The sequence below is a fragment of the Somniosus microcephalus genome, chromosome 26 (genome assembly GCF_052327205.1).
Source record: "Somniosus microcephalus isolate GS21.2 chromosome 26, FLI_Smic_1.0, whole genome shotgun sequence".
NCBI lineage: Eukaryota > Metazoa > Chordata > Chondrichthyes > Squaliformes > Somniosidae > Somniosus > Somniosus microcephalus.
Genome location: NC_141012.1, coordinates 42,320,745 through 42,348,385, shown reverse-complemented (window position 1 = coordinate 42,348,385; position 27,641 = coordinate 42,320,745). Strand labels below are relative to the sequence as shown.

The window sequence follows — 27,641 nt, the reverse complement described above, 5'->3', positions numbered from 1 at the left end:
GTAGGCTGACTCATCGTTGTTGGTGATCTGGCCTACTACCGTGGTATCATCCGCAAACTTGATGATGGTGTTGGAACCATGAACAGCCACACAGTCGTGGGTGAAGAGGGAGTAGAGGAGGGGGCTCAGCACACATCCTTGTGGGGCCCCCGTGTTCAGGGTCAGGGTGGTGGGAGGTGTGGTTACCTAATTTGACAGACTGGGGTCTGTTTGTTAGGAAGTCCAGGGTCCAGTTGCAGAGGGAAGTGTTCAGGCCAAGAGTTTGGAGTTTGGTGGCCAGCTTGTTGGGGACGATAGTGTTGAATGCTGAGCTGTAGTCTATGAACAGCATTCTGATGTAGGTCTCTTTACCATCTAAGTGATTCAGTGCCGAGTGTAGAGCAGTTGTGATTGCATCCTCTGTTGATCTGTTTGCACGATAGGCAAACTGGTTTGGCAAGGTTACCTTTGAAAACTCCTGCAGGAAACTTCGATGTTTGATTTCACATGCTCCCCACTGCGTGCATAAGAGTGTTGGAGCACCAGCATGTCCTGCCACCGTGATGCCCGTCTGTGTAATAATGCTAAAGAAAAAGGCCTGGAATTTCCTTAATGCACTTTTGTTTTGAAAAATAAGTGTTACATTTGCATCCACCATGGGGGGAGAGAGAGATATTGGATAGATAATGGAGGCTGAAGAGAAGTCAAACAGCTTGTTCTTGTATCCTGCCCAGGACCGAGATGGTAGAAGGGCCTCTCACAATATGGGAGCAGTATTCAAATCTTGGATGGACAAGTTATAAAGAGCTCACAGCTGTTGAGAAAAATTGTGGCGTGAAGGAGAACAATCAAGCAATGGAGATGTACAAGTTCCATTTGAGATCAGAGGAGATAGTGAGACGGATGGTATTTATACAAGACGGAATGGAGGAGTGACATTGGACAGATGGCTGCAAGTGCTAGCAGAGGAGAGAGTGCAATGGCAAAGTCTAATTGTGTCTGGCCAGCCTGGTTTCGATGACTGACTGATTGCATCTAAATCTTATATGATCTCCCGGGTTACGCTGTGCAAGACAGTTGTGACAGCTTGTGAAAAGCAGCTCTGGCTTTTCACTTGCTGAGTGCTAACGTGAGGACAGCAGCCACTGAACTCCTTTACCACTCTTGTGTACGACACGGGCCTGGTTGAAGGAAATGCTAATGGGAACAGCACAACCCTGGAGAACTATAACTGAGTGGGAGGTCGCAGGCTCGTGCTGATTGCACTAATTTTGGTAAAGATGTCAAGTGAAGGGAGGAATGAAGTGGTTTCAGGGTGCAAGGGACAACAAGGATAATTGGAAGGCAAGTCAACTGATGATTCTGTGGCGTAGCTTAACACTGATGTCGGCAGATCCCAGGCACATCTAAGTTATCTCTTGCGTCAAATCTACGACTGACGCACAATTCTTCGGTCTATATATTACGACGTTCGTCCCTCAACAAAAGCATTTTCATTATTTTACAGGAGTTGTATTGAACAAGAAACTGCCCGTTACGACCCGTCAGTGGCTACTGAGTCATTATTGAACTCGTGCCACTTGCCTCTTTATCCCCTTACAATCCAGGGTAATTCCACTGGTGGGAAATGCCCATCAACACATGTTTGGGAGCCGGCTGCCAAATTCCGTCCCTCTTTGGGGTGCGGTGGCCTTCAATATTCCGACTGCCAGCATTGGCCAAGGTGAATGCCGTTTCTTCCTGCACAAAAGCCAACCTATTCCAATATTTTGCCCTTTTAAGGGGTTGCAGGGCCAAATATTCAAAGTGATATCGCTTTAGTTCTGACCCAACCCACGAGTGGAAGGGCCTTGCCAATGGTGATGCTGTGAATGTGTTATAGTATGAGTGGGATAAAAAAATCATGTCTCGCTGACCTTCATAGTATAACTACCATTAAACAATGTGTGTGAGCTGAGTCATTAACAAATGTAACTTGGATAAAGCTGATGAGGGTTTATAAAGTTGCACTTGGCTGATTCAGTACGTTCGCATTCTTTTGTTCCTGCTCTTGAATCGCACCCACACTGTTGATGAAAGTCTGCTCTCTGGATGATAGAAGCCCAACATGAAATATGTCTGGGGCAGTGTCAACCCAGTTACTAGTGGGCTTGAATCTACAGCGCAATACTGGCCACAGTTGCAGGGACTGGGGCTAGTTTTGACATTTTACGATAAGCTGAAACAGGCGATCACGAATCAGCACTCGGTTTTACATCTTAAAAATCAGGAGAGAATTAAGACGGGCTACTGATTTGCTATCGCCTGTTTTACAAAGTCAAAATTACCCCCATTAGCTTTAAATTGGAATCTCATTCGAGACCTCGAGGCTAGCTGGTGCGAGGCTAGCTGGTGCGAGGCTAGCTGGTGCGAGGATAGCTGGTGCGAGGCTAGCTGGTGCGAGGCTAGCTGGTGCGAGGCTAGCTGGTGTGGAAACTGCTAAATCTTCAATGGTGAAGTTGAAAGATTTCTGGAACACTGTAGAGGGAGCTTTTCTCTCCAGCTGGTGGTTCTATACCAGGCCTGTGAATTCTCAACACCAATCCTAGATGCAAAAACATGGGAAAATGTTCCATTTCTCTCCCTGGCCCAGGGTTTGAAATTAACTGTAGTGTTTCTACTACCACCCCAGCTAACAACACACTCTGTGGAGCTTCCTGGTCTTTGTGACTCCATACAACACCGTGTGGTGCCTTTACTACTGAGCAATCAGTCGGACCCCTGTTCAGGTCATTCCAGACATCCGAGCTAATCCATCCATAAAAAGCTATATTTAAATATCAGAAGGGCTCATGGGGTTGGGGGTAATATACTCGCATGGATTGAGGATTGGTTAAAGTGCAGAAAACAGAGTAGGAATAAATGGATCATTTTCCGATTTGCAGGCTGTTTCTAGTGGGGTGCCACAAGGATCAGTGCTTGGGCCTCCGCTATTCACAATCTATATTAATGACTTGGACAAAGGGACTAAGTGTAATGTATCCGAGGTTCCTGATGATACAAAGCTAGGTGGGAAAGTAAGTTGTGAGGAGGACATAAAGGGGTGAATTTTCCAGGGTGGTAGCGGGCGCGATCGGTGGCAGGCCGGGTGGGAACGTTGTTATTTTTCACAGCGGGTTCCCGGCCCGCTGTCATCTCACTCCCACATGCCTTTCTCGTGGAAAGGCGCGTGGGAGCGCGTCTGTCATCGTGGAGCCGACCCGACCTGCAGCGGCAGGGGACCCAGTTGAGATGATTATCAGGTAGTTGAGCCTTTTTTCACTGACTTTTTAAAATTTTCCAGCATGGCCATGGGATCCACGCAGCTCGGGAACCACATCTTTATACCTGAGGCGGGAATTCCGTGGCCATTGCTCCAGCTGACCGCATGAAAAATAAACCAAAATAAAAACACCTTGATTACATCAGCTAACAGATTGATGGAGATTCCGTTCTACTTGAAAAGCTACTGGTAAATGTTAATTCAGAAATTCCTGAAGGGATGCGAGTGCCGACGGCTCCCCTCCTACCCTGGATGGTGAGGGAAATACATTTTTCACCGGCCATTCTCGGCTGTTTCCTTCCAACTCAACAGTTATTACAGTGAATTGATCTGCGCTATAAAAAAATGACACACCATTTAAATACATTTTTGAGTTGCTTCTGTTCGGGTTTTTCGCACAGGAAACTGAGATTGTCCAGTTACACATTAAATCAAGTCATCAACCGTAACAATTTCATTCTCATCACTCATTCCACTGGTTCAATTTGCTTTCAGTCCCTGAATATGACCAATTTAATTTATCAGCCTGAGACACTAGGGTGAATTTCTGCAGAGGTTCTCTCACTTGTCCATTGTTAACTTCAACGGAAGAGCTGCAGAAATCCCAGAAACACATTGTAAGCACCACTTACACTGTCTGTCAGGGATTCCGCAGCTCTTCCGCTGAACTTGCATAAGATTGCAAATCCACCCCTTTACAATTGCATTTAAAATCTGCTTAATTTTATCTATTGCCTATACACACACTATATCCAGAACTATAACTGAGTGGGAGGTCGCAGGCTCGTGCTGATTTCATTAATTTTGGTAAAGATGTCAAGTGAAGGGAGGAATGAAGTTGTTTCAGGATGCAAGGGACAACAAGGATACTGCAGAGTGACTGTTGGTAAACCATTTAACTGGTGTAACTAGAGGGATTGATTTAATTTAAATCCAATTAATTATAAGGGATACTAGCATCTAAAATCGGGCAGAGGGTGTCCATAACTAACAATAAAAAATTTAATTAATTACATAGAATGGAGCAGGTGATGTGTTACTGTTGCGAGATGTGGGAGCCGGTGAACCCCATTGAGGCTCACGGTGATTACGTCTGTGACAAGTGTCTGCTGCTACAGGATCTCCAGCTCCGTGTTGATGAGCTGGAGTCTGAGCTTCAGACACTGCGACACATCAGGGAGGGGGAGAAGTACCTGGACTCTGTGTATCAGGAGGTGGTCACACCTATGAAGTTAAGTAATTCAGATGTAGCCCATGGTCAGGGACAGGACGGTGTGACTACGAGTGAGGCAGGTACAGGGATCCAGGAGGTAGAGCTGGAGGAGCCGCAGCCCTTGCTCTTGACCAACAGGTTTGAGGTTCATACTCCCTGTGGGGACAGGAGCAGGGACTGCAGGGAGGATGAGCAACCTGGCCACAGCACCGTGGAATGGGGGGGCCATTCAAAAGGGGGGAGTAAATAGAAATGTTGTAGTGGTAGGGGATAGTATTATTAGGGGGATAGATAGAGTTCTCTGCAGCCGAGAGCGAGAGTCCCGAAGGCTGTGTTGCCTACCCGGTGCCAGGGTTAAGGACATCTCCTCTGGGCTGGAAAGAAACTTGCAGTGGGAGGGGGTGGATCCAGTTGTCGTGGTCCATGTTGGTACAAATGACGTAGATAGGACTAGGAAGCCGGTTCTGTTAAAGGAGTATGAGCAGCTAGGGGTTAAATTAAAAAACAGAACCTCAAGGGTAATAATCTCTGGATTATTACCTGAGCCACGAGCGAATTTGGCTAGGACAAATAAAATTAGAGAGTTAAATGCGTGGCTCAAAGACTGGTGTGGGAGAAATGGGTTTTGCTTCGGGATCCACGCAGCTCGGGAACCACATCTTTATACCTGAGGCGGGAATTCCGTGGCCATTGCTCCAGCTGACCGCATGAAAAATAAACCAAAATAAAAACACCTTGATTACATCAGCTAACAGATTGATGGAGATTCCGTTCTACTTGAAAAGCTACTGGTAAATGTTAATTCAGAAATTCCTGAAGGGATGCGAGTGCCGACGGCTCCCCTCCTACCCTGGATGGTGAGGGAAATACATTTTTCACCGGCCATTCTCGGCTGTTTCCTTCCAACTCAACAGTAATTACAGTGAATTGATCTGCGCTATAAAAAAAATGACACACCATTTAAATACATTTTTGAGTTGCTTCTGTTCGGGTTTTTCGCACAGGAAACTGAGATTGTCCAGTTACACATTAAATCAAGTCATCAACCGTAACAATTTCATTCTCATCACTCATTCCACTGGTTCAATTTGCTTTCAGTCCCTGAATATGACTAATTAAATTTTTCAGTCTGAGACTTTAGGGTGAATTTCTGCAGAGGTTCTCTCACTTGTCCATTGTTAACTTCAACGGAAGAGCTGCAGAAATCCCAGAAACACATTGTAAGCACCACTTACACTGTCTGTCAGGGATTCCGCATCTCTTCCGCTGAACTTGCATAAGATTGTAAATCCACCCCTTTACAATTGCATTTAAAATCTGCTTAATTTTATATATTGCCTATACACACACACCTTCTATTTGTACCAGTTACTGATACAAAAGTCTATAGATTTATGACTAAAGCACCAATAACGTCCCAATTAATGTACTTAAGGTTTTGAAATCAGTATTTGTAGGGAAATGGTGTTGGGGAAATTGATGGGATTGAAGGCCAATAAATCCCCAGGGCCTGATAATCTACATCCTAGGGTACTTAAGGAAGTGGCCCTAGAAATAGTAGATGCATTGCTGGTCATCTTCCAAAATTCTATAGACTCTGAAACAGTTCCCATGGATTGGAGGGTAGCTAATGTAACCCCACTATTTAAAAAAGGTGGTAGAGAAAAAACGGGGAATTATAGACCAGTAAGCCTGACATCGGTAGTGGGGAAAATGCTAGAGTCCATTATAAAAGATGTAATAGCAGAGCACTTGGAAAACAGTGACCGGATCGGACAAAGTCAACATGGATTTACAAAAGGTAAATCATGCTTGACTAATCTACTGGAATTTTTTGAGGATGTAACTGGTAGAATAGATAAGGGAGAACCAGTGGATGTGGTGTATTTGGACTTTCAGAAGGCTTTCGATAAGGTCCCACATAAGTGACTAGCGTGCAAAGTTCAAGCATGTGGGATTGCGGGGTAAGGTACTGTCTTGGTTAGAAAACTGGTTGGTGGACAGGAAGCAAAGAGTTGGAATAAATGGGTCTTTTTCCGAGTGGAAGGCAGTGACTGGTGGGGTACTGCAGGGATCGGTGCTAGGACCCCAGTTATTCATAATATATATTAATGATCTAGACGAGGGAACTAGATGTAATATCTCCAGGTTTGCAGACGACACAAAGCTGGCTGGGTGTGTGTGCTGTGAGGAGGATGCAGAAACTCCAGTACGATTTAGACAGGTTGGGTGATTGGGCAGATGCATGGCAGATGCAGTATAATGTGGATAAATGCGAGGTTATCCACTTTGGTGGCAAAAACAGGAAGGCAGATTATTATCTGAACGGCAATAGATTGGGAAAAGGGGAAGTGCAGTGAGACTTGGGTGTCCTTGTGCACCAGTCGCTGAAGGTAAGCATGCAGGTGCAGCAGGCGGTTAAGAAGGCAAATGGTATGCTGCCTTCATAGCGAGAGGATTCGAGTACAGGAGCAAGGATGTCTTGCTGCAGTTGTACAGGGCCTTGGTGAGACCACACCTTGAGTATTGTGTGCAGTTTTTTTGGTCGCTTTGTCTGAGGAAGAATGTTCTTGCCATGGAGGGAGTGCAGTGAAGATTCACCAGGCTGATACCTGGGATGGCAGGAATGACGTATGAAGAGAGATTGGGACGATTAGGCTTATATTCACTAGAGTTTAGAAGAATGAGAGGGGATCTCTTTGAAACTTATAAAATTCTAACAGCACTAGACAGACTAGATGCAGGAAGGCTGTTCCTGATGGCGGGGGTGTCCAGAACCAGGGGTCACAGCCTAAGGATAAGGGGTAAGCCATTTAGGACTGAGATGAGGAGGAATTTCTTCACCCAGAGAGTGGTGAACCTGTGGAATTCTCTACCACAGAAGACAGTTAAGGCCGATTCATTAAATACATTCAAGAAGGAGTTAGATATATTTCTTAATTCTAAGGGGATCAAGGGATATGGGGAGAAAGCAGGGACAGGGTGCTGAATTTGGATGATCAGCCACGATCTCATTGAATGGCAGAGCAGGCTCGAGGGGCCGAATGGCCGACTCCTGCTCCAATCTTCTGTGTTTCTAAATGTTGTTCAGAGGGATTTGGGTGTCCTTGTACATGAAACACAGAAAGTTAACATGCAGGTTCAGCAAAAGGCAAATGGCATGTTGGCCTTTATTACAAGAGGGTTGGAGTAGACGAGCAAGGAAGTCTTGTTAAAATTGTACAGGGCTTTGGTGAGACCACACCTGGAGTACTGTGTGCAGTTTTGGTCTCCGTACCTGAGGAAGGACGTACTTGCCTTGGAGGGGGTGCAACGAAGGTTCACTAGATTGATTCCCGGGATGAGAGGTTTGTCCTAGGAGGAGCGATCGAGTAGGATGGGCCTAATTTCTCTGGCGTTTAGGAGAATGAGAGGTGATCTCATTGAAACATATGACAGGGTAGATGCTGAGAGGTTGTTTCCCATGGCTAGAGAGCCTAGAACTAGGGGGCATAGTTTCAGAATAAGGGGTCGGCCATTTAGAATTGAGATGAGGAGAAATTTTGTCTCTCAAAGAACATAAGAAATAGGAGCAGGAGCAGGTCATTCGGTTCCTCGAGCCTGCTCCGCCATTCAATAAGATCATGGCTGACCTTCTACCTCCACTCCACTTTCCTGCACTATCCCCATATCCCTTGATTCCGTTAATATTCAAAAATCTATCGATCTCTGTCTTGAATATACTCAACGACTGAGCCTCCACAGCCCTCGGGTAGAGAATTCCAAAGATTCACCGCCCTCTGAGTGAAGACATTTCTTCTTATCTCAGTCCTAAATGGCCGACCCCTTATTCTGAGACTGTGACCCCTGGTTCTAGACTCCCCAGCCAGGGGAAACATCCTCCCTGCATCTACCCTGTCAAGCCCTGTAAGAATTCTGTATGTTTCAATGAGATCACCTCTCATTCTTCTAAACTCCGGAGAATATAGGCCTAGTCTACTCGATCTCTCCTCATAGGACAATCCCCCCCATCCCAGGAACCAGTCTGGTGAACCTTTGTTGTACTCCCTCTATGTCAAGGGTTGGGAATCTTTGGAATTCTCTCCCCCAGCGGGCTGTGGACGCTGAATCGTTGAGGATGTTGAAGACTGAGATCGATAGATTTATAGGCACTAATGGGATCTGGGGATAGAGCAGGAAATGGAGTTGAGGTCGAAGATCTTGTTGAATGGTGGAGCAGGTTCAAAGGACCGTATGGCCGACTCCTCCTATTTCTTATGTTTTTGTGTTCTAGAATATAGGAACAGGAGTGGGCCATCCAGCCCCTCGAGCCTGCTCCACCATTCAATTAGATCATGGCCAAAATTATTAATTGACCCCCCAGCCACAATGGCTTTTTTTTGAGGGGCGAGGGGGGTGTTTCCAGATTTCCACCACCCTTTGTGTAAAGAAGTGCTTCCTAGGACAGCCTGGGTCTAATTTAAAGGTTCTGCCCCCTTGTTCTGGACTCCCCCCACCTCCCCCCCCCACCCACCCCCCCCCCCCCACCCCCCACCCCCCCCCCCCCACCCCCCCCCCCACCAGAGGAAATAGTTTCTCTCTATCGACCCAATCAACTCCTTTACTCGTCTTAAACACCTCAGTTAGATCACCCCTTAACCTTCTATACTGACGGGAATACAAGCCTAGTCTCTGAAACCTGTCTTCATAATTTAACCTTTTTAGCGCCGGTATCATTCTGGTGAATCTGTGCTGCTCCCCCACCAAGGCCAATATATCCTCCGAGGTGCGGGGCCCAGAACTGAATGCAGTGTCCAGATGGGGCCTGACCAGAGCTCTGTACAACTGTTGCATAACTTCCTCCCCTTTGTATTCCAGCCCTCTTGAGATTAAAGCCAACATTCCATTAGCATTTTAAATTATTTTTTTGTACCTGCCCACTAGCTTTTAGTGATTTCTGAACTTGTTCGACGCCTCAATCTCTCCACAGCTCCTAGCTTCTCGCCATTTAGAAAATACTCTGATCTATCTTCGGTCTAAAGCCCATAACCACAGTTTCCCCCATCACTGCCACCATAGCATCTAACTGTTGCTTCAAAAATGTCAGGCATTTTGCCTCCACTACCCTATTCAGTCCATTCCACATAAAGATCCCTTCATGTGAAGAGAAGCTTCCTAAATTCACCTTCTGCAGTCTGAACTTGTACCCCCTTTTCCTGCTATTGTGTTTTACATTTATCTCGAACCTCATCCAGTGCCTCCGCAATATCGCCATGTGCTTCATGCAGAGTGGCTCGGTGAAACGCAGCGACTGTTTACAAAGCAGCTTTGAAGATTCGTTTTGTAAATTCTGTTATGTACCTGTATGAGATTTCCTCTCAAGTCGGCTCCTTTCAAAGCTGAAAAAGCCCATGTTTCTCCAGCCTTTGCTGGTAACTCCGGCACTAGGGATCAGCCTCGTGGCTGTTGCGGGATCGGAATTCCTGATAATAAAGAATCCGGATCAGTTTGCTGTGTGTTTCGTACTCGCACGTTAATATTAACAAACCAAAGTAATTTAAGGGAAATGGTTTTCATGCACTGTTCAGGCTCTTGATGTCGTGCCATCTTTTTTTAATAATTACAGGAACAAGCTGCAAATGTTCATTACGGCGCTGAAGTTCACCCTCCGGTGAGTACAGAAACTGCGTGTCTGTCTGTATAAGGGAGAGTGTATGGACACACTAGGCTAGATTTTCTCAATGTGGTAAACCACTGTTATCGTTCACTATCGTTACACTATGGTTATCACGGTTTATATCGTTACACTATGGTTATCACTGTTTACACTGTTGTATCACTACACAAGGTTACCTCTTGCCACGCTGTTATACCTGGGCTGACCTCCGCTGACTCCGCCCATGGCTCCGCCTGCTTGCCCAGGTATAAAGGTGATCGACTGGCTGGTATTCCTCCTTGTTGGAACCGATCACCCACGAGGGTGGGCTCTGTTATTTAGCCAATAAAAACCTATAGTTACATTCTTAACTCGTCGCTTTTCATGGAATGAATTGATAGGTATATCACTCAATGGGGAGCTTTTGGGGGCGGGAGACCCACTTGTCGGGTTTTAGTCCCGCCTCCATCGACTTGTGGCCAACCCGTGCTTTTGACCTGAAATGTCAGCGTTTGAGAGCTCTGTGAAGCTGTCAAACAGACAATCTGTCCTCAAAGTTCAGTCCTGTCATTCAGGCTGAGTCAGAGAGCTCTCCTGAGCAGAAAGCAGAAGGCTGCAGCGTTTGACAGTTCAGCGGCCATTCTGCTTTCTGTGCCGGTGAGCTCAGGGACTCGGAGACCTGAAGGGAGGGAGCCTGCAGGAAGAAGTAAAGGTAAGTAAAACTTATTAAAACATTTTAAACACACCTCACACACTTCCTTCTGTACACATGCACCCATCACTCACCGGGCATCTTGGTCCCTCCGACCCCCGCAGATCCACAGCTCGCCTCGCTGATCCTGGCGAGGTTCGGAGCCGTCGGGAAGCCCACACTTCAGGGCTGAAAATAGGGATGAGCCAAAAAACTGTCAGTTAACTACCTGTTAACAGGCAGTTAATTGGCACTAATCCCCTTCCCGCCTCGGGGAGGCGGCTCCCAGCGCGGGTCGGCTACCCTCCTCCTGGGAAGGTGGCACAGAGGTGGGTTGGGGGCAGGATGGGTACCCGCCCCAGTTTCTGCCATTTTCCTGGCAGACCTGCTGCCCCAGGGCTGGCAAAATTCCCCCCATACACTACACACATAGTGAGACACGTGCAATACACACACTGGGAAATATCCAACCCCGTTGGGCCAAGGTAGTGACGGCTATGCAATATGGTCAGAACCTGGGCAATTACCTGCAGACAGTTATGGTATAAAATTCTGTAACAATATCACCATACTGACAGAACTGATGAATAATCCTGGAGTGTAGGAACACATACTGATCGACCTGGTAAAGTACGAGCTGAGACCGGTCTGCACAAAGGGACGCGTGGGGTAGTGGGTTAGAGACCTTTGGGGCTAAAGTTCAAATCCAACCCAGTCTGATGGGTTGAGAGTCTCCTCTGTCTGCTGGCTATCGGGGGAATTTGACTTGGGCAGTCCCCATTCCAGCCCACAGCACAAAACCACCCCTGCTTAACTTAGCAGTCTCACTCCGAGACCAGTGGTAGTGTGGTAGCACTCCCCTCGAGTCACTCGGTCATGGGTTCAAGTCCCGCTCCTTTTTTGATTTGCGTACACAATCCAAGCTGGCACCTCAGTGCAGTACTGAGGGAGTGTTCCACTGTTGCAGGTCTTTCGGATGAGACATTAAACTGAGGTCCATCTGCCCTCTCGGATGGATGTAAAAGGTCCCTTGGCGCTATTCAAAGAACAGTCGGGTATTCTACCAGTTTCCTGGCCAATATTAACCAACATCACTAAAACCGACTATCTGACCATTGTCTCATTGCTGGTTGTGGAACCTTGCTGTGCACAAATTGGCTGCCGCGTTTCCTGCATTACACTTCTTTGGCTGTGGAGCGCTTTGGGATGTCCTGAGATTGTGAAAGGTGCTATATAAATGCAAGTTCTTTCTTTCTGGTTTAAAAGTGGTTGAAAATAGTCACTTGCCTTCCACTTGATGCTGTGGGCAGTTGTTCCTCTCTAGCACCATTCCCTCATTGGCCACTGTGAAGGACCATTCAGTGGGGGGGGAAAAAAAACAGAACATAAATTCAGGCAGTCTGCTCCTGGGTTTATGCTTGTAATCCAAACTATGCAAATAGTGGCTATTATATTTTCCTTGGTAATTATTTTCAAGAATCCCTTTGTTTTTAAGCAATGTTGAGGGTAATAATGAGCGTTGGTTGGATCTTTTGGCAGTCTTTGCTATGGAACTGACTCCGAGGTGGAACCTGACCAAGATAGCGGCCGAAACTCCAACCAATCCCGGCGGTAGGTGACTTTTCCTGTTGCTGCCTAAGATGGACCTGCTTTTCTCCGGCTGTCTTACTGTTTCTCCATTTCTGTGTGTGTGTGTCTAACTGTGCTTGTCTGTGTGTACATGTCAATCTGTTTGTAGAATCACAGAATAATACAGCACAGAAGGAGGCCATTCGGCCCATCATGCCTGTGCTGGCTCTCTGAAACAGCTATCCAATCAGTGCCACTCTTCTGTTCTTTCCCCATTGCCATTTTTTTTCCTTTTTCAAGTATTTATCCAATTCCCTTTTGAAAGTTACTACTCAATCGCTTCCACCACTCTTTCAGGCAGTGCGTTCCCCATCATAACAACTTGCTGTGTTTAAAAAAAAAATCTCATTTCCCCCTTGACTCTTTTGCCAGTTATCTTAACTCCGTGTCCTCTGGTTACTGACCTTCCAGTCAGTGGAAATAGTTTCTCCTTCTTTACTGTATTAAAAACCCCATTTAATTTTGAACACCTCAATTAAATCTTCCCTTAACCTTCTCTGCTCTAAGAAGAACAATCCCAGTTTCTCTGGACTCCCCACAGAACTGAAGTCCCTCATCCCTGACCCCATCCTAGTAAATCTCCTCTGCACCCTCTCATGGCATGACTCTGCTCACCTGTCTCGCTGTCTGTATGCGTTCATGTTCCTGTGTCTGTGCTCTAACTGTGCTTGTCTGTGTGTTTGTGTTTCTAGAAGAGTCTGCTTTCTTTCTACAATGAATTGTTGTGCCACTGATTTGAGCAGGAGTGGCCTTAAACAACTGCACAGGCTGAATCTGATACCGCTCTGCTGCAAGAAACATAAAGTAATTTTTCTGAATTGTATGAGTTTCCTGAAGTGTTTCTGCTTCTGGTTCTAGTGTTGGCCAGTTTCTGAAACACAAGAAGCAGAGGGGTGAAGAGGAGAATTTTTTTTACACACACAGCGAGCTGTTGTGATCTAGAATGTGCTATCTGAAAGGGCGGTGGAAGCAGATTCAATAATAACTTTCAACGGTGAATTGGATAAATACTGGAAAAAGGGAAAAAATAATTACAAGGCTATGGGACTAATTGGAGAGCTCTTTCAAAGAGGGTTGGAGTAGACGAGCAAGGAAGTCTTGCTAAAATTGTACAGGGCTTTGGTGAGACCACACCTGGGGTACTGTGTGCAGTTCTGGTCTCCGTACCTAAGGAAGGACATACAGGAAACTTTCTGGTATCCGGCATGGACGGGACCGACGTGGTGCCCGTTCATCAACAATTCCGGATAACCGAACGCTATAGTGAAAGATACGGACCTTTAGAGCTCCGTATACAGCAACAAACCCTGTTGCTTAGCAACAGCTTCAGAACAACGTCCACAAGTTGCAAGCATCTCTGTAGCTTAGCAACAGCTGCAGCCAAACCCTTGCCTTCCTCCATTTGTTGCTGTGCAAGTAATAAAAGTTTACCTGAACCGACTCCTGAATTTTGCCGGTTAACCGACATTTCCGGTTATTTAGGGGCCGGTTAATCGAAAGTTTCCTGTACTTGCCTGGGAGGGGGTGCGACGAAGGTTCACCAGATTGATTCCTGGGATGAGAGGTTTGTCCTAGGAGGAGAGATCGAGTAGGATGGGCCTATACTTTCTGGAGTTTAGGAGGATGAGAGGTGATCTCATTGCTTCTTTCACAGGCACGATGGGCCGAATGGCCTCCTTCTGTACTGTAAGGCCTAGAAATTCACTTTGGGGCGGCCAGCTCGCTCGCGCCCAAAAGTTAGCACTGGGCGGGGAGCCATTAGTGATCGTCAGATATTCAGTGTTTGCGCCCCAATTCGGAACCGGGCGCTATACCAGGGTGTGCCCGCCTCCGCTTGGGGCACTGACACTGAATTTCAGCGCTCTTGGCGCCGCTGCGGAGCAGCAGGCTGCGGTACTGCAGGCCTCCTCCTTCTCTTAAGGGGGAGCTGCCTGCAACGGGGAGATCGCTGCTGGAGAGTGCCGGCAAATGAGCCCGGCACCACGGAGAAGTGCCGGGTTCGCGGAAAGCAGCCGGCAATGCCGCGGGGGGGTGGTGGTGGAGGAGGCCGGGGAAGGAGGTGCGGGCAGGCGGCCGCCGAAAAAGCGGCCGGCCGCACCTTCCCCTTTAAAGCGCCCCACTAAGGCTACAGCACGGCCCCGTTTTCTGGTCGCTGTTTGCGGCCGCTTCGGAGGAGGCGGCCGCTACTAAATATGGGGATCGGGCCGGTTTCGGGGCGGAACCGGGGCACTGCGCACACCGATGACGTCATCGGTGCCGGCGCAGCGCTAACGGCTACCGCCGCCAATACCGCTGCGCTGAATATCAGCGCAAACTCATTTTTGGCGCAGAAGCCCTCTTTAGGCGGTAACTGGCCGCAAAGCTGGCAGCGCCTTAATGAATTTCTAGGCCTAAGATTCTAAGTTCCCTTTGACACAAGTATAAACTATACATGCTTGGGTGTTTTAAAGCCACTCGTGGCCATTGGAAGGCAGATCTGAGGCGGAGCTACAACATCCACCCACCCAGAACTTAAACCACACCCACCCCCATCAGAAATCCTAGGATGGGGTAATTTAAATATCGAGGGCAAGCATCTGCACCATTTCTGGTGCAAGTGGGGCACCCACCTGATTTTGGAGGGGCGGGGGGAGGAATTTCACCAGCGCCTTGTCGCGGTATTCATGGTCCAGTTTACCTTTCCACGTGGCTGGGAAAGTTCCATACAGTGACAACAAAACCACTTTGCTGGCCTCTAGAAGTGGGTGCAAGTACTTCAGGAGCATATGAACAGGAGGAGGCCATTGAGCCCCTTGAGCCTCTTCCCACCATTCAGTCAGAACATGGCTGATCTGTACCCCAACTCCATTTACCTGCCTTTGCTCCATATAAGAACATAAGAAATAGGAGCAGGAGTCGGCCATTTGTCCTTTCGAGCCTGCTCCGCCATTCAATAAGATCCTGGCTGATCTTCTACCTCATCTCCACTTTCCTGCACTATCCCCATATCCCTTGATTCCCTTTACCATTCAAAAATCTATCGCTCTCTGTCTTGAATATACTCAATGACTGAGCCTCCACAGCCCTCTGGGGTAGAGAATTCCAAAGATTCACCACCCTCTGTGAAGAAATTTCTCCTCATCTCAGTCCTAAATGGCCGACCCCTTATTCTGAGACTGTGACCCCTGGTTCTAGACTCCCCAGCCAGGGGAAACATTCTCCTTGCATCTACCCTGTCAAGCCCTGTAAGAATTTTGTATGTTTCAATGAGATCACCTGTCATTCTTCTAAACTCTAGAGCATATAGGCCTAGTCTACTCACTGTCTCCTCATAGGACAATCCCCCCATCCCAGGAACCAGTCTGGTGAACCTTCGTTGCATTCCCTCCATGGCAAGTATATCCTTCCTTGGTTAAGGAGACCAAAACTGTACACAATACTCCAGGTGTGGCCTCACCAGGGCCCTATATAATTGCAGTAAGACGTCTTTACTCTTTTACTCAAATCCTCTTGTAATAAAGGCCAACATACCAATTGCTTGCTGTACCTGCATGTTAACTTTCAGTATCCCTTTGATACCCTTACCCAACAAAAATCTATTGATCCCAGCCTTGAAAATTTCAAATGACCAGCAATAAGCTGCTTTGGATTTATATTGTGGTCGGGGGCACTTGGGCTAAAACCAGCTCTTCTGGCGATGTGCACCATCTCTGGCACTAATGGCACCTCGTCTGCTCTGCAGCAACAGCACTGCAGAATAAGCAAGGTGTTAGTGAGCACATACACACGCACACTGACTGGACCCAAGTGAGACAAGAGATTGGAGAAATTTCTTTTTCTACAGACAAATGGTGGGTATGTGGAACAGACTGTCAGTACGAGGAGCCTATACTGGGTTAAGCACCTCCTGAATAAATACCAGGTTCTAATAGGAGGTTCTAAATATAGGCAACGACCTGCATTTCTATCATCTCCCCCATGCATACAGGAGGATGTCTCATTTAAGGAGGTAAGCCCAACAGTGGACAACAATCGGTCGGGAAAACGGAGGGTTCGGCAGCTGAAAGCAAAGACCAGATGATCACGTGGTCTGTGAAACATGTCAATCTTTGTGCTGTTAACACTGTGACAGTATTGAATTGGTCAGAGCTGCAAGACCTGATTAATAACCTGGAGTTCTGCTCAATTATCTTATTGGGTCGGGGGGGTGGTTTGGAGAAATTACATTGAACCTCGTTACCTGAGCTGGTCGGTGTCTCCCTCGGGAGACTGTGTGCGATCCCCGACGAGGTGGATTGTACCCGGGGCTGGGTTTGGGAACGGGCCTGATGGGTCCGACTGGTCTTTCCCTATTCCGTTCTTGTGTTGTTAAAATGCAGCTTCTGACCATGGTGACAAGGTTGTGCCTTTTATCCTTTGCAGCCCACCTGAGACTGTCCTTCCTGGAGGGGAAGTTGAGCAGATCAACCAGCAGCAGCAGTTAAGGTACAAAAACAGTCATGGAGTCATAGATAGAGTGATAGAGTTATACAGCACAGAAAGAGGCCCTTCGGCCCATCGTGTCCGCGCCGGCCATCAAGTCCTGTCTATTCTAATCCCATTTTCCAGCACTTGGTCCATAGCCTTGTATGCTATGGCGTTTCAAGTGCTCATCTAAATGCTTCTTGAATGTTGAGGGTTCCTGCCTCTACCACCCTTTCAGGCAGTGAGTTCCAGATTCCAACCACCCTCTGGGTGAAAAAGTTTTCCTCAAATCCCCCCTAAACCTCCTGCCCCTTACCCTGAAACTATGCCTCCTGGTTATTGACCCCTCTACTAAGGGGAAAAGTTTCTTTCTATCTACCCTATCTATGCCCCTCATAATTTTGTGCACCTCAATCAGGTCCACCGCCAGCCTTCTCTGCTCTAAGGAAAACAACCCCAGCCTGTCCAGTCTCTCTTCATAGCTGAAACGCTCCAGCCCAGGTAACATCCTGGTGAATCTCCTCTGCACCCTCTCCAATGCAATCACATCCCTCCTATAGTGTGGTGACCAGAACTGCACACGGTACTCCAGCTGTGGCCTTACCATCGTTTTGTACAGTTCCATCATAACCTCCCTGCTCTTGCCTTCATTAGCTGAGACATAGAATGTAAGTATCCCATATGCCTTTACTGTAGTGGGCAGATATGATCATTTACTGGATTAGTGAACCAGAGGTTATACATTCAAATTCCACTTGACAAGTTACTAAGATTTTATTTTACAACTCCAGTGATTTAAAGACGCCATAGAAACCAGATTGCTTCACTAATGGCATTCACGGAAGGGAAGCTGCCCCCTCTACCTGGTTTGGCCTACGTGTGACTTCAACCCACACTACGATTGACTCTTACTGCCCTCTGCAGTGGCCAAGCAAGCCACTCGGTTATAAAACAATTGTCGAGGCAGCAGCTCACTATAGCCTTGCCAGGGCAACAACGGGTATTTAAAAAAAACTCTCTCGATGCCCCCAGTTGATTTTGAGACGCACATTGGTAAATATGCAGAGCAGGAACATCTTGCAACGCATGTTCTGAGTGCACCTGCCCCAGAGGCCTGCAGGTAGGCTGCCAATCTTGCAGGAGAAAAGTGGCGGAGCGTGAAACTCCCCTTCCTCAACACAACGGACCATTGTGCCCCTGTTTCTTCCTTATTTAATGTTTTCTTCATTCCATTTGGGTTGATTTTCAGACCTTAAACTCAGTGTTTAATGTAGACAGCTCATTAACAAAGGCCACCATTTTATATTTTGAACTATTTGGGACAACGAATCGCACTTATTTTAGGGGAGTTATTCAGTCAGGGGTTTGAACAAATCGTGTGTGTGTATCTAAATCACGGGGAGCAAATGAGCTTTCCTACATGTATCACGGAGAGGGGGAGGGGCGGTTTGTGCCCCTTCTGCTGTGTACAGTATTCCACACGGCTTTCCCCCTCCCTGTGCTGAAATCAAACCTCGTCGCACTGTCTCCTACTCTAACTCCGTCTATCCCAAGATCTCAATACTGCCACTCCTTCACTCTACCTCTTGCACGTTTCGGGGTTTTAAAAATGACTCTGATGTGTATACACCAGATAAGTTAACTTGTCTTTACAGATACTAACCAACCTGCTGTGCTTCCAGCAAATTCTGTTCTTAGATTTGATAAATTCAACTTGTCTGAAACTAATTTTTTTTATTTCTTAGAATTTCAGAAGAGCGTAGTCGAAGAGTTTGGTACGTTGATAAAAATATTATACTGTACATTTTTTTTTTAAAGTACAAATGCAGAGTAAAAGTACCGTTCTCGACGGTGAACACTTTCTGTATTCTGTATTCCTAGGTGTGAGCCACAGTATAGGACAGAGAGAGAAACGCCACAGAATATGGGAGATTATACAGGACGTACAATAGAACCAACAGCAGCAGCAGCTCTGGCGCTGAAGCCCAACAGTTAAGTCATTTTTTGACGTGATGCCGTATTCAGCACAATGTACCAGCCATTGTTGCATTGTCTTATTATTCATTTCTTTCTAATTTGTAATTTTTAAAACCATTTTTTATAAGCCGTTGTCGTTGGCCCTCACCACAAACTCTGGCTCCTCACCAGCGATTCCAAACACCTCCCCACTGCCACTGTCTCGGGCAAAACCAGTCTGTTCGCAACCTCGGCCTCCTATTTGACCCACAGCTGAGCTACAGACCCGTATCTGCTCCATCACAAAGAGTGTCTACTTCCATCTCCGTAATATCGCCCGCCTCAGCCGTGCTGCTGTTACCTCCAGACTCGACTATTCCAACGCTCTCCTGGCCGGCTTCGATCTTCCACCTTCTGTAAACTTGAGTTCATCCAAAACTCTGCTGTCCGTGTCCTCACTCGCACTAAGTCCCGTTCGTCCTTGCCCCGGTGCTCGCTGGTCTACATTGGCTCCCAGGCCTCGATTTCAAAATTCTTATCCTCATGTTCAAATCCATCAATGGCCGCGCCCCTCCCGATCTCTGTAATCTCCTCCAGCCCTGCAACCATCCCTGAACTGTGTTCCTTCCAGTCTGACCTCTTGTGCATCATCCACTTCCTTCACCGAACCATTGGAGACTGCCTGCAGCTGCCTAGGCCGAAGGCTCTGGAATTCCCTCCCCCCAAACCGCTCTGCCTCTCCATCTCGCTCTCGCTTCCTTTAAGACGCTGCTTAAAATCGATCTCTTTGACCAAGTGTTTGGGCACTTGTCCTTATTTCTCTCTCTGTGGGTCGGTGTCCGTTTTTGTCTGATTACCCTCCTGTGAAGCGGCTTGGGTTATTTTACTATGTTAAAGGCGCTATATAAATGTAAGTTGTTAAAATCTTCGATTGAGGCATTTTAAAAAGCTGATCATCAGACGCTGCTTAGGGACTGTTGTAAGATGTTCCGGTTATCTGACAGTTTATAGAGTTCAGACCTGTGGAACAGACAACACAAAACCCAATGAATCTGTGAAACTTCTTTTACTTAATTACTTGTAACCTCTTGTTGATTTTTATCAGCATACAAACTGTACTCAATTCATGTACTTATTCCAAGCAAGCATCTAAAATCATTTACTTTAAGCTCAGGTGATTTTAAGCAACACCATGTACATACCAACACCAGGTGAGAGGTCAATGATGACTAGACGTATGACTTTAACTGGCAACTGACCCGGTCACCCTCGACAACAGCCCCGAATGCCAGTCTACAATATCACAACTCGCCCACAGCACTCGTGTCCCAAACTGAGATTAATGTGTGTGTGTGTGTGTGTGTGTCTGTCTCTCTCTCTCCGATCTGTTTTGACACTTCGGGGTTGATTTTCTTGGAGCAGTTAGGCGGGGTTTCAGGCATATGGGAGGGGGAAAATCCTGAATTTGGGGGTCCCGACACCATCCCGCCCAAAACCCCGCCCCACGCAAGTTTCAGGGGCGGTGGGTACCTGCCCCACACTGAGACCTGCCGAAACCAGGCGGGAAGGGATTAGTGCCAATTAACTGCCTGTTAACAGGTAGTTAACAGGCAGTTTTTAGCCTAATCCCTATTTTGAGGGGTTTTGTGTGGGATTCCCGACGGCTCCAAACCACGCCAGGTTAGAGCAGGCAGGCCATCGGGTTGAAGGAGTTGGAGGGGTCGTGATGCCGGTGCTCAGGTGAGTGATGGGTGCATGAGTGCAAAGGTAAGTGTGTTTGGTGTGTCTAATGTGTGTAAAGAACTTTTACTTACCTGTACTTACCTTAGCCTTTCTTCCTGTAGCCGTCTGGAGCCCATCACTCAGCCGGCACTTAAAGCTGAACGGCTGCGATCTGTGAAAAGTGACAGCCTTCAGCTTTGAGTGCTGCTGAGAGTTCTAACTGAGTCTGTGCAGAAGGACTCGGGTTAGAACTCAGACTGTCAGTGTTTCACAGCTTCAAACAGCTGTGAAACACTGATATTTCATCTGTCAAGAACTCTTGACAGATGAAATTTCAGTCTGTGACGTCACCTGTTGCCGGGTGGCCCTTAACTGGCCTGCTGAGCCTGCTGGGCGGGCTCAACAAGGTCAATCAAGGGAAAATCGCGCGGATTGGCCAGACGTCGAAGTAGTTGGGTCTAAAACCTGAAAGTTGTAGTCCCGCCGCCTTCCCGACAGCTTCAGGAAAATCGACCCCTTCGTTAACCAAGGCCAGACATTCAAGGGTTGGAGAGAGTCGGTGTTTTCACATTTACAGCTGGTTGACTCGGGGTTCTCACAGAATTTTCAAGCTATTATCTTTCAAAGGAAAACGAGCAGCACCTCATGTTATAGCCAAGCAGCCTCGTGCCCTCAAACCATGGCCAGTATTACACTGTAATCTTTTGACCCACACAAGTGAGACGAGATTCAGACTGGCTGGTTTCCACTTCTCTCACTCATATATCTATTCTAATTCTGATGAGTAACGTTGTGTATTACACATCTAGAATCCCAACCGTTGCAATGTAAAGATTAGCCAGGAAACTCCGTTTTTGCCGCTCTGCTCCTCTGAATTCACTTCCTCCTGTACCATTGTATTATAACAATAGGGGACGCCTGCTTTATACAGACTTCAATTACAACCAGTGCAAACAAAGACAAAATGTGACATGACATCACAGTATTGTTACCGCTTCATTATTTTACATGTGCTGGGAAGTGCGCGCGTGCTCCTGGTGCCCAACGTAACATTTGACAAAAGTGGACGGGGCCTGCCGGAACAGGCTCCCGCCCCATTTTCCGGTTCCAACCCCCCCAAGTATCACAGCTGAAATGGCAACATTAGATCTTGCCTCCGGTTTCTTGGGATAACGAGATAAATATTGGCCAGGACAGCGGGAGAACTTCTCGTCTCCAAATAGTAATGTGGGATCTTTTTGCATCCACCCAAGGGGGGCAGACGGGGCCTCGGTTTAACGTCTCATCCGAAAGACGGAACCTCCGACAGTGCAGCACTCCCTCAGCACTGCACTGGACTGTCGGTCTAGATTATGTGCTCAAGTTTCTGGAGTGGGACTTTGAACCCACAACCTTCTGACTCGGGAGAGCATTTGACTACTGAGCCAAGACTGACACTTGGGCAGATGCATTTAATAATGAAAAATGTCCAGTAGTGTGTGTCGGCAACTTAAAGAATAACAAATATGATTACAGAATGATTAGAACTGTGATATATAGGCTGAGGAAGCAAAATTAATTCCCTATGGGGAAAAGTGATTTAAGGGAAAGTATGAGTAAAGCAAGTGACTGGACATGGCTCGCCATCTCACAGTGAGCGAGATGAATTTCTACACGTAGTGCGAGGTGGTGCCCGAGATACTGTGATTCTGCATTATGGAAGAATCAACACATGATCTGGCCTTAAGCTTTAAAGTAATAATTTATCAGATTAACATGGAGAGGCAGAACCAAATAAAGACCAGGGGGCATGAAGATAAATAAAATGGCTTCAGGTTATCCTCTTCATATGTAAGTTAATTGGTGCGTGAGACAGGCTGACATCCGGTGCAGTGAGCTCGGGCTCAGTTGAAGCATTCAAACGGGAATGCAAATTGAATCGTGATTCAGTAAAGAGCAGCGGGACATGGGCTGAATGCCCTTTCCTCTATTACATATGAACATGACAGATAGGAAAAGACCCAGTGGGCCATCCAGCCTGTCCCACAGAATTGCAATGCCTTGATTGGCACCCCAACATTTTTGTATTCTACATTAGATATTCTATATTCTTGTATAGCTCCGCTGTAACATCAGCAGAATTTCAAGAAGGCCAGTGGCTTGGTGAGCAGTCCAACCTCGTGTGGAATATTCCCCTGCGATGTGGTGGTCCAGTGAGGGTGAAGTGGCTGCATGGTAGTTGTCCATACATAATGCAAGAAATAGGAGTAGGAGTAGGCCATACAGCCCCTCGAGCCTGCTCCATTCAATAAAATCATGGCTAAACTTCAACTCCATTTTCCCGCTCTCTCCTCACATCCCTCGATTCCCTTAGTGCTCAAAAATCTATCGATCTCTGTCTTAAATATACTCAACGACTGGGCCTCCACAGCCCTCTGGGGTAGAGAATTCCACAGATTCACAGTGAAGAGATTTCTCCTCATCTCAGTCCTAAATGGCCGACCCCTTATTCTGAGATTATGACCCCTGGTTCTAGACTCTCCAACCAGGGGAAGCAGCCTCTCTGCATCTACCCTGTCAAGCTCGCTAAGAATTTTATACATTTCAATGAGACAACACCTCATTCTTCTAAATTCCAGAAAATATCGGCCCAATCTACTCGATCTCTCCTCATTGGACAACCCGCTCATCCCAGAAATCAATCAGTTAAACCTTTGTTGCACCCCCTCTAATGCAAGTATATCCATCCTTAGGTAAGGAGACCAAACTGTACACTGCTCCGGGTGTGGTCTCGAAGTCCTTTTTATTGCAGCAAGACTTCCTTACTCTGATACTGCCACCCCCTTGCAATAAAGGCTAACCTACCATTTGCCTTCCTAATGGCTTGTTGTACCTGCATGTTAGCGTTCTGCAATTCATGTACAAGGACACCCAAATCCCTCTGAATCCCAACATTTCCTAGTCTCTCGCCTTTTTAAAAAAAAAAAAAAATTCAACTTTTCCATTCTACCGACCAAAGTGAATAATTTCACATTTCCCCACTATACATCTGCCACCTTCTTGCCCAATCTGGTCTATATCCCTTTGCAGACTTTTTGTGTCCTCCTCACAGCTTACTTTCCTACCTAGCTTTGTATCATCAGTAAACGTGGATACATTACACTCGTTCCCTTCATCTAAGTCATTGATGTAGATTGTGAATAGCTGAGGCCCAAGCACCGATACTTGCGACACTCCACGAGTTACACTCTGCCATCCTGAAAATGACCTGTTTATTCCTACTCTCTGGTTTCTGTCCATTAACCAATGCTCGATCCATGCTAATATATTACCCCCAACCCCCATGGGCCCGACATGCATTCAATCCCTGGTAGCCTGATGGAGAAGCACCTTCGTGGAGCCGGTCAACAATCTGATCCGAAGCTCAAAACTCAAAGCGGCTACCTAGTGTAAGCTAAAGCAATAAAAAAGCAGAAGCGTAAATTGAGCTTGGGCAACATTTTTGAGTTATATATGCAGTTTGAAAGTTATAAATTACCCAAATTCCAACTTTAAATATTTTTCAAAATACAACAACAACTTGTATTTATATAGCGCCTTTAATGTAGTAAAATGTCCCAAGGCGCTTCACAGGAGTATTAAAAGAAAAAAAATTGACACCGAGCCACATAAGGAGAAATTAGGGCAGGTGACCAAAAGCTTGGTCAAAAGGGTAGGTTTTAAGGAGCGTCTTAAAGGAGGAAAGAGAGGTGGAGAGGCTTAGGGAGGGAATTCCAGAGCTTTGGGCCTAGGCAACAGAAGGCACGGCCACCAATGGTGGAGCGATTTTATAATCAGGGATGCTCAAGAGGGCAGAATTAGAGGAGCGCAGATATCTCGGGGGGTTGTGGGGCTGGAGGAGATTGCAGAGATGGGGAGGGGCGAGGCCATGGAGGGATTTGAAAACAAGGATGAGAATTTTAAAATCGAGGTGTTGCTTACCTGGGAGCCACTGTAGATCAGCGAGCACAGGGGTGATGGGCGAACGGGACTTGGTGCGAGTGAGGACACGGGCAGCCGAGTTTTGGATCACCAAGTTTACGTAGGGTGGAATGTGGGAGGCCAGCCAGGAGTGCGTTGGAATAGTCAAATGGAAACCCTCGCCCAATTTTCAGCCTTTGCAAAGGGTTTCAGATTTTTTTTTGTCCTCCTATTCTATCAATCACTCCCCTTTAATTGTTCCTACCCCTTTAAAAAAAAAAAAAAAAAAAGACTTGCCTGCAGTTTTCCACTCCCACCGTTATGGGTTCCCTGCAACCATCCAAATCTACACCTGGACCTATGTGTGATGTAAGCTAACATAGAAAACTGAGTGCTAGTACCACATGGGTAAGAGCCACACCAGTTCTTGACTGAGAGAAAATTGTAAAAGAATAAGGAGCCAAAAATCCTCCTCTTTATAAAAGGGGAGGAAAAGTTAAACGTGTTACTGAGCTCTGCCCAGTGTTTTATAACCGAGAATTTTTCTACCGGTACTTAGACATTTAAAAATAATGATCCTAGTTCCTCAACAATATATATCTATTACTTCGTTATCTCTTTCCTTATGAAGAGACATAGTGGGTCGATATTGACTGCCTTTGTCTGGCATTAATAGCCTCAAAATGGAGTCGACAGCCATAGCGCCTTATCAACACGATGCGGCCAGCTCCATTTTGAAAGGGGCCTACTGTTGGGTGTCCAAAGCGCCACCTGTTTCAGGTGATCGGGCCCTTTATGTAAATCAGGGTCCTATAACTTGAGCAGTGCACACTCCGACCCGTTCTTCAGGCAACGGAACCAAAGAGGCCTGCTAAAGGCAAAGAACGGGTCGGAGTGAGCACTGACCTCCACCACTACTTGAGAAATGGCCCACTGCATTGAGACTATAAGTTTTTATTTCACCGACGTGAGTGGCAGTATGAAGCAGCACAATTTCTTATTTGCGTGCACCAATTTTCCCATTACTGACTGGAGGAAAATATACCTGAATAAATGGTGTAATTGCATTATATAAGCTGCATATATTATCATGGAGTTAATGCTGTCAGAAGGTTGGGACATGATGTTGAAAAGGAAGGAATAGAGACAGAGTGCGATCTCAACAGGTAACTGAAAAAAGCAGCCCCATACATAAAGTGAAGTAATCACGATAAACTGCTCACGGGAGGTAGAAGAAGGATAGATAAGTTTATGATAAATTATTTTAAATGTAAATGGTTGATTGTGTATTTAAAAACAGAACATTGTCTTGTATACTAAGAATATGTAATATGTATGATAAATGGGGCGAGTGATTTACCAAGGGGCAACATTTTGTGACAAAGAATTGGCGCGAAGCCAGTTTTCTGTCCCAGTATTGACCTTGGGTGTGTACAAACCCTAAAGATCTTTGAACAAGTTATAAAAGAAAATAATTAAAGTAATAGATACAGAGACTCTCTTTATGAGGGGGCCTCTTTTGACTTTAGGGGGCTGACCAGCAGAGTGCCTGCTCTGGCAGTGAAGAGGCCCCGGCCTCAGTTAAATCTGGCAGGCGAGCTTCTGGGCTCCAAACCTAGTTCCTCCGGGACCCAAAAAAAATTAATTTGCCACTTGCCTTTAGCAGGCCTCTTTGGTTCCGTTGCCTGAAGAACGGGTCGGAGTGTGCACTGCTCAAGTTATAGGACCCTGATTTACATAAAGGGCCCTATCACCTGAAACAGGTGGCGCTTTGGACACCCAACAGTAGGCCCCTTTCAAAATGGAGCTGGCCGCATCGTGTTGATAAGGCGCTATGGCTGTCGACTCCATTTTGAGGCTATTAATGCCAGACAAAGGCAGTCAATATCGACCCACTATGTCTCTTCATAAGGAAAGAGATAACTAAGTAATAGATATATATTGTTGAGGAACTAGGATCATTATTTTTAAATGTCTAAGTACCGGTAGAAAAATTCTCGGTTATAAAACACTGGGCAGAGCTCAGTAACACGTTTAACTTTTCCTCCCCTTTTATAAAGAGGAGGATTTTTGGCTCCTTATTCTTTTACAATTTTCTCTCGCTTGGGAGACTATTTTTGATGATTCAGTAACCAGTTCTCACCAGCAAATGGGGAAATTCTGCAACTGTTTTACACACAACAGATGCACGGTTCATTCATGGAGGAACAGAGAATATCCTGTTCCTCACCGCAACTAGACACTGGGTTAAGACCGCCTCAGATTTACTTGATGCTGGTCCCTTTCAGCCTATGGGGAAGGGGGAAATCTTTCATTCCATCTACAAGGCCCAAGTCAGGAGTGTGATGGAATACTCTCCACTTGCCTGGGTGAGTGCAGCTCTGACAACACACAAGAAGCTCAACACCATCCAGGACAAAGCAGCCTGCTTGATTGATTGGCACCCCATCCACCATCTTAAACATTCACTCCCTCCACCCCCGGCGTACCGTGGCTGCAGTGTGTACTATCTAAAAGATGCACTGCAGCAACTCGCCAAGGCTTCTTCAGCAGCACCTCCCAAACCCGTGACCTCTTCCACCTAGAAGGACAAGGGCAGCAGGCGCATGGGAACACCACCACCTCCAAGTCACTCACCATCCTGACTTGAAAAAATATCGCCGTTCCTTCATTTGTTGCTGGGTCAAAATCCTGGAACTCCCTTCCTAACAGCACTGTGGGAGCACCTTCACCACACGGACTGCAGCGGTTCAAGAAGGCGGCTCACCACCACCTTCTCAAGGGGCAACTAGGGATGGGCAATAAATGCTGGCCTCGCCAGCGATGCCCACATCCCACGATGAATAAAAAAACGGATTTAGCTGTATTCAAGCCCAGGTTCCACACTGTGCTGACACAGTAACACAGAGCCCCTGTGGTTCTTTTACCATTCAAACCATACCATTTTTTTCGTGAAAGGCGGAGAATATGTTTCGTGATTGGATTTCACGAGCAAAGCTCATAAAATGGAATTGGCGTGTGCAGAATAAACACACAAACTGGAGGACAGGAAGAAAACGGCACTGAGGGGAGATTTAGTGGGCAATAAACCTACCCGTTCTTTCTGCAACTTTATATCAAAATTTTAAAAATG

At 46.6% G+C, this 27,641-nt stretch overlaps 1 protein-coding gene across 3 annotated transcripts in view; it reads left to right on the top strand.

Annotated features, from left to right (window-relative positions):
- The window catches only part of LOC147100418 (uncharacterized), a 79,063-nt gene extending 53,766 nt beyond the window's left edge, over positions 1–25,297 (top strand). For 2 of the 3 annotated variants that reach the window (XM_085968103.1, XM_085968101.1), the window contains 5 exons: positions 10,099–10,143; positions 12,359–12,430; positions 16,850–16,912; positions 18,637–18,666; positions 18,773–25,297. In XM_085968103.1, the coding sequence (XP_085824229.1) occupies positions 10,099–10,143; positions 12,359–12,430; positions 16,850–16,912; positions 18,637–18,666; positions 18,773–18,887 (325 nt within the window). In that variant the 3' untranslated portion in view covers positions 18,888–25,297. Of the gene's footprint in view, positions 1–10,098; positions 10,144–12,358; positions 12,431–13,140; positions 13,999–16,849; positions 16,913–18,636; positions 18,667–18,772 lie in introns of those variants that run through there. The other variant, XM_085968102.1, reaches the window with a different exon arrangement.
- Positions 25,298–27,641: the final 2,344 nt, after the last annotated feature.